This window comes from Triticum aestivum, chromosome 2D (genome assembly GCF_018294505.1).
Source record: "Triticum aestivum cultivar Chinese Spring chromosome 2D, IWGSC CS RefSeq v2.1, whole genome shotgun sequence".
Taxonomy (NCBI): Eukaryota; Viridiplantae; Streptophyta; class Magnoliopsida; order Poales; family Poaceae; genus Triticum; species Triticum aestivum.
The window spans coordinates 3,192,591-3,201,805 of NC_057799.1; the positions used below are offsets into that span (position 1 = coordinate 3,192,591).

General features: G+C 46.3%; 1 protein-coding gene and 1 pseudogene across 2 annotated transcripts in view; one reads left to right on the forward strand and one right to left on the reverse strand.

Moving 5' to 3' along the window:
• Window positions 1-8,754, reverse strand: part of LOC123050949 (zealexin A1 synthase-like) — a 53,923-nt pseudogene extending 45,169 nt beyond the window's left edge. Inside the window, exons 1-2 of the transcript XR_006423871.1 lie at window positions 7,840-8,754; window positions 4,721-5,323 (exon numbers count right to left, since the gene is read on the reverse strand). The product of XR_006423871.1 is annotated as a zealexin A1 synthase-like (transcript). The remainder of the gene's footprint in view (window positions 1-4,720; window positions 5,324-7,839) is intronic.
• On the forward strand, window positions 1,096-4,407 carry LOC123050951 (hexokinase-4, chloroplastic). Its single transcript, XM_044473671.1, has 9 exons — window positions 1,096-1,458; window positions 1,690-1,840; window positions 1,997-2,179; window positions 2,389-2,463; window positions 2,736-2,891; window positions 3,143-3,238; window positions 3,317-3,447; window positions 3,543-3,624; window positions 3,723-4,407. Exons 1-9 carry the CDS (start codon window positions 1,106-1,108, stop codon window positions 4,071-4,073), a joined length of 1,578 nt encoding a protein of 525 aa, XP_044329606.1. The 5' UTR covers window positions 1,096-1,105; the 3' UTR covers window positions 4,074-4,407.
• Window positions 8,755-9,215: the final 461 nt, after the last annotated feature.

Consider the following 9,215-nt stretch of genomic DNA (forward strand, 5'->3'; position numbering starts at 1 on the left):
CGAGATCCCGCTGCTCCATGCCGCTGAGACCCGCTGTTGTCGACGTGTCAGATACCACGCCGCTCCTCCTCTTGTCCCCTCCAGCCAACACTTGCTCTAAAACGATGCCCCCGGGAGGGAGAACGACATCGAAACGTCGTCCTCGTCCGATCCGGTAGACCCAGATCTAGGGTTTCCCCCGGAACCTTCCGATCAGGTTGACGTGACCTGCAACAACGATGCCTCGAGAAGGGAACGACGTCCGAGACGCTGCCATCGTCCGCCATGACCGCAGTCCGGCGCGATTTTCACCGGAAGCCACGTCGTCCCGATCTCGCGGTTGGCTGGAACCGAGCAGAGTCTCGCCACGAAGACGAACGCTGCCGTCGGTAAACCGGCGGAGATCCGACATCTCCTCACCGGTCCCTCCACGCGCCGCCGGTCGGCGGAGGGCCACTCCGCGGCGGATCCGATCGAGGTGTTGGATCCGCAGTCGCCGCCGCCACCATCTCTGCGTAGATCAGGCACCCCGTCGGATGGGGCGCTGCCACCGCCGCCGTCCATCTCTTGGCCGCCGCTCCGCCGGCTTATGGTGCTTCGGCCACCGCCGCACGGCAAGGGATCGCCGCCCCAGCCACCGCTTCGGATCCCACGAGAAAGGCCGCCCCTGCCGCCTCAGATGAGATCTCACCGCATCCAACCGCCCAGGTGCCTTCGACGCCTGGCCCGCCGCCACCGCGGCCCTCGCCCGGGACAGCGGCGGCAGAGGGAGGCACGAGAGGAGGCCTGCTGCGCTAGGGTTCGGGGGCCCCTGGCATCGCCTAGGGGGAGGCGACGCGAGGGGGGTAGCAAATTGTATGGCAAATTATAGCTGTACCGAGTCATGTACTGCGGTATGGATAAGCAGATGTCCTCCATATTGTGAGGACTTATTGCATCTCGAATGTAACTCGTGACTTTGGAATAAAATTTCCGTATTATTCGGGAAAAACAAAACTGCCATCAATCCTGACGCGGCAAAACAGTAAGAATAGATGACGTGTCTGTTAAAAAATGATTTTACTTGTTCGATGACAAATAGGAAGCGGAGCGCGCAAAGAAGCGATTTTTATCTCTGCTTAGAGAAATGGACAACAAGAGAGCATCTCCTGCCACCTTCCTCGATTGCATCCCATCATTCCCAGCATCCCCCCGCTGCCTCGACATGTCCGCCGCCGTCGGCTCGCCGTACCGGGCCGCCCCCGCCGCGCAGCACCGCCGGAGGGGGCGCCCCGGCGCCGTCACGCTCCGGTGCTCCAAGGTGGCTGCGGCCGCGGCCGCGCCCATCCTGGACGACCTGAGGCTGCAGTGCGCGACGCCGCTCCCCCTGCTGCGGCACGTGGCGGGCGCCATGGCCGCCGGCATGCGCACCGGGCTCGCGGCCGACGGCGCCGGCGAGCTCAAGATGATCCCCAGCTACGTCTACTCGCTCCCCACTGGGTAACTGACAAACCAACTAGCTCATTTGACTTCCTCCCTAGAGATTCAGACATTCAGTGGCTGTGGTTGGTACAGTAAACAGATGAGTTCTTCAGTCAATTCAGCCCACCAATTAGTTTTTGTAAATTGGACTTAGTGAGTGTCGTGAGCTAGATTTAATCTGGTTATGAATGCCAGTTAATTCAGTTCGGTACATGAATTGATTTCTGCATCACAACTGTTGTGCTGAAGGAGTGAAACAGGGCTGTTCTATGCTCTGGATCTGGGAGGAACCAACTTCAGAGTGCTGAGGGTGCAGCTGGGTGGAAAAGACAGGCGCGTCGTCGACACCGAGTCCGAGCAAGTGTCGATCCCAAAAGAAATCATGCATGGTACAACTGAGGTAGCCGGTTCATTGATTTTTTTTCTGTCTTAAGCACTGGTTCTGGTTTCGGAAAGAATGTTGGGTTCTAGTGATAAGGACATTAGCATATAGCTGCATATGGATATGGACAGATCATGTTTGACATTTGACACTGCGATTGTCGCGGTTGAACAGGAGCTGTTCGATTTTATCGCGGCGCGCCTATCGAATTTTGTAGCGAAGGAGGGTGGTAATTTTCATCTTCAGAAAGGTCGAAAAAGGGAGATAGGCTTTACATTCTCCTTCCCGGTGAAGCAGACTTCTATTGACTCGGGTATTCTGATCAAGTGGACCAAGGGTTTCGCTGTATCTGGGACTGTAAGATTTTCGTTTCCCGAATAGTACAATTTTCTCATTTCTGTGTATTGTACTTATTTATTTCTAATAACAAGAGTTGCAAGACCAAAAATTCCCTGCTCGAACCAATAATATTTTTTCCCACTGGATATAGCGTATGGATTAGCATGTTAGTTTCTTTTTTCAGTTGAATCCATGCTAACAATAAAGCAATATGTTGGTCTTCACAGGCCGGGAAGGATGTGGTTGCCTGTCTGAATGCCGCCATGGAGAGGCAGGGGCTTGACATGAGTGTGTCTGCTCTGGTAAGCAACCATCAAAATTCATATTATTACTTTTAGATAATGGCAAGAGCTTCATTGCCTTCCGGATTCTGTGTCGGAAAATGCACGTAGTGACAGCAAACTTCATGGTTTGCAAAGCAAATGGGATACCCAATTACCATAGTGGATACTGAACTCTGCTTTTTGCTTGTGCTCTGCTTTGTTACGGGCTGAAATGCGTCTGAAATGACATCATTTCACATAAAAGGTACTGTATATGGTATGGTTTGAAGTAAGTGAATCACACTTAACAGGTAAATGATACCGTTGGAGCCTTAGCTGGAGCGCACTATTGGGACGAGGATGTGATGGTTGCGGTGATTTTGGGCACCGGCACAAATGCTTGCTACATTGAGCGAACTAAGTCCATCCCAAAGCTCCAACACCTCGGGCTTGGAACAGGAAACACGGTATGCTGCAACAAGACCACATATTTTATTTACTCCTTATACTGAACTGAAGTGAACAAAATGCTTTCCATTTCAATGCTGCTTTGCAAGAGAAAAAAGGTGCAGTGGAGCAAAATGAAGTCTTTTTAGGAAAAGGAGGCATGAATTGACGCACATAGCTGTAAAATTTTAGTGAAAAATGAGTCACTGCAGGAAGTTCTTTGCTCCGAATAACAGAATAGATTCCAACACACTGAGTTGATAAAATGCAGATTATCAACACCGAGTGGGGAGCTTTTTCAGATGGTCTTCCACTAACTGAATTTGACAGGGACATGGATGCCGAGAGCATAAATCCAGGTGAACAGGTAAAGCAACTTTGTTTTGCTCGCTTATCTCTTCATATGCTTTGTTTTGATGGCATGCTCTGTTTTCAATGCCTGCAGATATTCGAGAAGACGATTTCCGGGATGTACCTTGGAGAAATTGTTCGGAGGGTGGTGGCCAAGATGGCTCAAGAGTCTGATCTGTTCGGTCACTCATTGGCTGATAAACTAGCTGAGCCATTTGTTCTAAGGCAAGTTCTTCATGTTCCAGCTACCAGAATCCAAATTATCCTATTTCTTTCACATTTTCTAGCCAGTCTAAGCTGAACCGCAAACACGATTATAGAACTCCACATTTGTGTGCTATGCAACAAGATAACTCCGACAATCTTGGACAAGTTGAATCAATTTTGCGCGACACCATCGGTGTAAGTTTCTACACTTCTTTCAGCCATACATGGGCATCTAGCCAGCTAGCTAGTAGGAGTACCTGACATGCAGTTTTCTCCCATAAAAATGGTTGCAGGTCAGCCAATCTTCTGTAGCAGCACGAAGGTTCATCGTAGAAGTTTCCGATTGTGTCGTCAAGAGAGGCGGGAGATTGGCGGGCGCTGGCATTGCTGGCATTCTTCAGAAGATGGAGAATGATTCCAAGGGACTGATCTTAGGGAGAAGGACAGTGGTAGCGATGGACGGCGGACTTTACGAGAATTACCCTCAGTACAGGTCATATATGGTTGAGGCTATGGCGGAGCTGCTCGGTCCACGGGACATGGAGCACATCATCGTCGAGCACACCAAAGACGGCTCGGGCATCGGTGCGGCACTTTTGGCAGCCGCAAACTCAAAATATGCAGCAGCTCAGCTCTCGGCGTGATGTTCATTAGGAACTTGCAAAGCGAAAGAGTTTGCTGCTAGCCTTCTGGGAACCTTGGGTGGGTTCCAGAAATGTATTCCCGTGCTCAGGAACATATTCACATCGACAGAACTCAGAGGTATATAAACATGATCTTCTTCGGTGACTTTCAACATCACTCCTCAGTCTCAGATGGCTGAGATTACCTGTTAGTATTGGACTGTAAAATCTGGTTTGTATCAGGAATGTAAAAAATTTCAGTTATATTTTGCTAGTATCATATTTAAATGGAGAGTGTCGTTGAACTAGCTCAAATATCTGAATGAAATACACAGCAACTTTTTCCAACGAATTACACTTGGTGATCCCTTTTGAGATAAGATATATGAGCTAAGCATATCCACTTATACAACCATTTTCTACATGATCATGTAACACAAGATCTTTTGTCATGCACAGTAATACAGACAGTAGTACAATACCACAATGTTTTTGTTGATACAAGAACACAATGTTTGTAGTGAGCTTCTCTTATACTATTGCATAAAGGTACAACCATACACCGGAATAATGACATCATTGACATGTGCTGAAAGTGTAGGTAACTTGAATCACCACGTGAATATGTTGTTTGTGTATCACTCCGACGGCGTAGCATTGGGCCACACGTGTGGAATAGCTCTGAGTTTCAGGTCATACCTTCTGCTTACTGTAATCCCAAATTTCTCGGACATGTCAAATGAAGCGAGGCTAGACGCATCAGGAAGCTTCCAGTCAAAGTGATACAAAAAGTTTGTTAATGCCATCTCCGCAAGTGACAAGGTAAACTGAATCCCGGTGCATTGCCGTCGCCCGGCCCCGAAGGGAATGAATTCGAAGTATGTTCCATTGAAGTTCACTTGGGTGTCCTCAAATCTCTCTGGCTTAAACTCTCCAGGATTGTTCCAGTTTTGGGGATCTTGAGATATCGCAAAGACGTTAATGTAAACATTGGTGCCTTTAGGTATGTCATAACCCATAACTGTACAGTCCTCTCTAGCCGCGCGCGGGATCAGAGGAGAGGCCGGATGCAACCTAAGGACCTCCTTGATGACCGACTTTGGGTAGCGGAGTTTAGCGAGATCACTATTAGTAATGACAGCCCGACCTTCACCTAGCACCTCCCGTACTTCTTGCTGTGCCTTGGCCATAATTTCTGGGCTGCGCACGAGCTCCGACATCGCCCACGCCAAGGTGGTTGCTATTGTTTCGGTGCCACCTGCAAACATGTCCTGCAAACGAAGGTCCTGGAATTAAAGGGCCATCAAACATCTCTGTACATAACACACGTAAATGATTCATCAAAAGAACAATACTCCATTCATGCATGGTTGCACTGTCACTTAATCGTTGGAGTACTACCGACCACAAATAGCTACTGACTGGCTCTATCGGATTGAACAATACTTCCTCCGTTCCCTTATACAAGTCCATTATGAAAAATACATTTTGTATTTATACAAGGCCACTAAGGATAATTGAAACAAAAATTAATAATGTTTCCAACTTGTTTAATACATGCATGCATATAGTTGTAATGACACTGAGCTACTTCCTTCCTATTACTTCCTTGCATGCATCCCGAGCATCAATGATCCCGGTTAACGGAAAAAAGATTGATTTACAAAGCACTCATTAAATTTTACGTTGATACGTGTAATCTGAGTTTAATTTGTAGCCTTGTATAAGAAAATGGAGGGAGTACGAGCTTTAGATACATCTGTTTGAGCGACGGACACTAGTAGAAAACAGGGCTTTCGTTCGGACCAGATAAGCCCATTAGTCCCGGTCCAGTCACGAACCGGCACTAATGTGAGCATTGGTCCCGGTTCGTGCGCTAAAGGCATTAGTCCCGGTTCAAATGAGCCCTTTAGTCCCGGTTTGAGACACGAACCGGGACTAAAGGGTGCGATGCCCTTTAGTCCCGGTTTGTATCTCAAACCGGGACTAAAGATTAGACCTTTAGTCCCGGTTTGAGACATGAACCGGGACTAAAGGGTGCAATGCCCTTTAGTCCCGGTTCGTGTCTCAAACCGGTACTAAAGGTCCCATTTTCAAACTCTACCCCCCCCGGTGGATTGCCTTTTCAGTTTTGTAAAAAGCAAAAGAAAATGATAAAAACTTCAAAAATTAAAATCCTTCGACATGTAGTTATGTTACTACATCTGCTAGTTAGGAAAATTTAAAAACTTAAATTTGGACATGTTTTGCAAAAAGTGTAGGGAAAATGTAAAGCGGCTGTAACTTTTGCATACGATGTCGGAAAAAAATGTATAATATATCAAAATGTTCAAAACGAAAATACGCATTTGATTTTGACGGCCCACGGCTTGTTTGCAAATTTTTAGAATCCTCAAATTCCAAAAGGAAAAAAAATTATGCTCAAATTTCATTTTTTTGAATTTTGGTTAAATCTGGTCAAACTATGGTCAAACTACTTATTCAAGAAGTATTAGTGTTACTAAATAATTATTCAAGAATATTAGTGTTAGTAAATAATTATTTCAATTTGTTTTGAATTTTGGTCAAATATGGTCAAACTATGGTCAAACTCGGGTCAAACTACTTACTCAAGAAATACTAGTGTTACTAAATAATTATCAAGAATTTTAGTGTTACTAAATAATTATTTCAATTTTTTTGAATTTTGGTCAAATCTGGTCAAACTATTTACTCAAGAAATATTAGTGTTACTAAATAATTATTCAAGAATATTAGTGTTAGTAAATAATTATTTCAATTTTTTTGAATTTTGGTCAAATCTGGTCAAACTGTGGTCAAACTGTGGTCAAACTATGGTCAAACTATTTACTCAAGAAATGTTAGTGTTACTAAATAATTATTAAAGAATATTAGTGTTACTAAATAATTATTTTAATTTTTTTGAATTTTGGTCAAATCTGGTCAAACTGTGGTCAAACTATGGTCAAACTATTTACTCAAGAAATATTAGTGTTACTAAATAATTATTCAAAAATATTAGTGTTACTAAATAATTATTTTAATTTTTTTGAATTTTGGTCAAATCTGGTCAAACTGTGGTCAAACTATGGTCAAACTATTTACTCAAGAAATATTAGTGTTACTAAATAATTATTTCAATTTTTTTGAATTTTGGTCAAATCTGGTCAAACTGTGGTCAAACTATGGTCAAACTACTTACTCAAGAAATATTAGTGTTAGTAGATAATTATTGTTTTTTAGAATAATAGTTTCAAATTCAAACAGTGAAACGTGTGACTTCATGCTCAAGCTAAAGTCCTGAGGGTTAATACGATTGACATCTTATTATTGTTAGGAAAACAACAAGTGCAGACTTGGAAATGAGGGGGAATAACCCGGAAGTTAAGCGTGCTCAGGCTGGAGTAGTGAGAGGATGGGTGACCGTCCGGGAAGTTAGATGATTTGGAATGATGAGAGGTGATTAGAGATTAGAGGTTAAATTGAGCAGTGACGAGGGGTGATTAGAGGTTAAAATAATTCAGAAATTTAAAAATCGGGAAAAAATTTCAGAAAAATTTCAAAAAAAAGACTAAAGGTGGATTTTCAGGCAGCGGCCACGTGGAGGGCCTTTAGTCCCGGTTGTAGTAAGAACCGGGACTAAAGGGGAGCCTTTAGTAACGACCCTTTAGTCCCGGTTTCAGAACCGGAACTAAAAGATCCTTATGAACTGGGACAAATGGCTCTTTTTCTACTAGTGAGATAATATGAATCGGAGCGAGTAGTTGAAATGAAGACAGATACTCACAGACAAGACGGCGCCTATAGCGTCTGTGGTTAGAGGGATTTCCAAAGAGTCGTCCTGCTGAAGCCTGAGCAGCACGTCCAGGAAGTTCTCGTCGTTGGTGCTGCTGCAGGCACCATCGCTTGGAGCAGCTCGCGCGGCCTGCCGCTCCTCAATGATGCCTGAAATGATGCGCTTGATGCACGCGGAGCTCTTCTTTATGCTGCGGTCGCCATTGCTCAACCACCGCGCCAACCGCGACGACGGGAAGAGGTCGACGAGACAGGAGCCGCCCATCAGCTCTAACGCTCTGCCCAACTCACGAATGTACTCGCCCTGCTGCGCAAACTTGCCGCCGAAAACCGCCCGCGTCACCACGTCGTTGCTCAGCGCCGCCACCTCCCGACTGAAGTTAATGGCGGCCGCGCCGGTCGAGGCGGCTGCGGTGATCGAGCGGAGGAGGTTGCCCACCTCCTCTGCCCTGATGCCCTCCATGCGCTTCACCTGCCTGGAGCTGAGGAACTCCAGGACGCACACCTTGCGCATCTGGCGCCAGTGCTCGCCGTAGGGCGCGAAGACGATGTCCTTGCCGCCGCACCCGAAGACGTCCTGCGTCGGGGTCCCCGGCCGGGTTGCGAACGCGAGGTCGTTGGTCTTCATCACCAGCTCCGCGGCCTCGGCGCTGGAGACGATCACGGTGGGGACCTCGCCGAGCATGAGGTGCATCAGCGGGCCGTGCCGGCGAGACATGTCCATCATCCTGCGGTGTGGGAGGAGGCTGACGACGTGGTGGAGGCTGCCGATGATCGGGAGAGTCCATGGCCCAGGAGGTAGCTGCTGCTTCTTGAGCTTTTTCGTTCCGCCATTGAGCTTGAGAAACCAAAGGGCAAGCACCGTGGATAGGGCTATGCAACACAGGCTTAACGACCACTCTTCCATGGCTGGCAAGTTGGCGAGGGTGCCCTGATAACCAATCTCTTGGCTTGCTGATCATATATGTGCTTGAACTCTACAACCTCTGTCCCACAAATATATGACGTTTTGACACTCCTCCCTCCCATACTATAAGAGCGTTTTTGACTTGCGTATTCACTCTAGGAGAAATTAAAACACTTTTGTGGAACATGGTTGCTACTGTTTTGGTGATTTTTATATTCTCTAAAAGATCATAATGGTTCTATCAAACTTTTGGCTTCTCCCGTATGCTGGTGTATGTCCACAACCGAGACGAGGGTGTGTTCTGTTGCATCAGTGGTGGTTGGTTAAACCAACGGTGGCGACATTTTATCTGCCATCAGCATTTTTTATCCGAGGGCTCGAGTTGAGCCAAAAAGCTCATTTTATTTACCATCAGCATTTTTTAGCCAATTTTTTAGCTCAAAAATTCTGCCATGGAATGA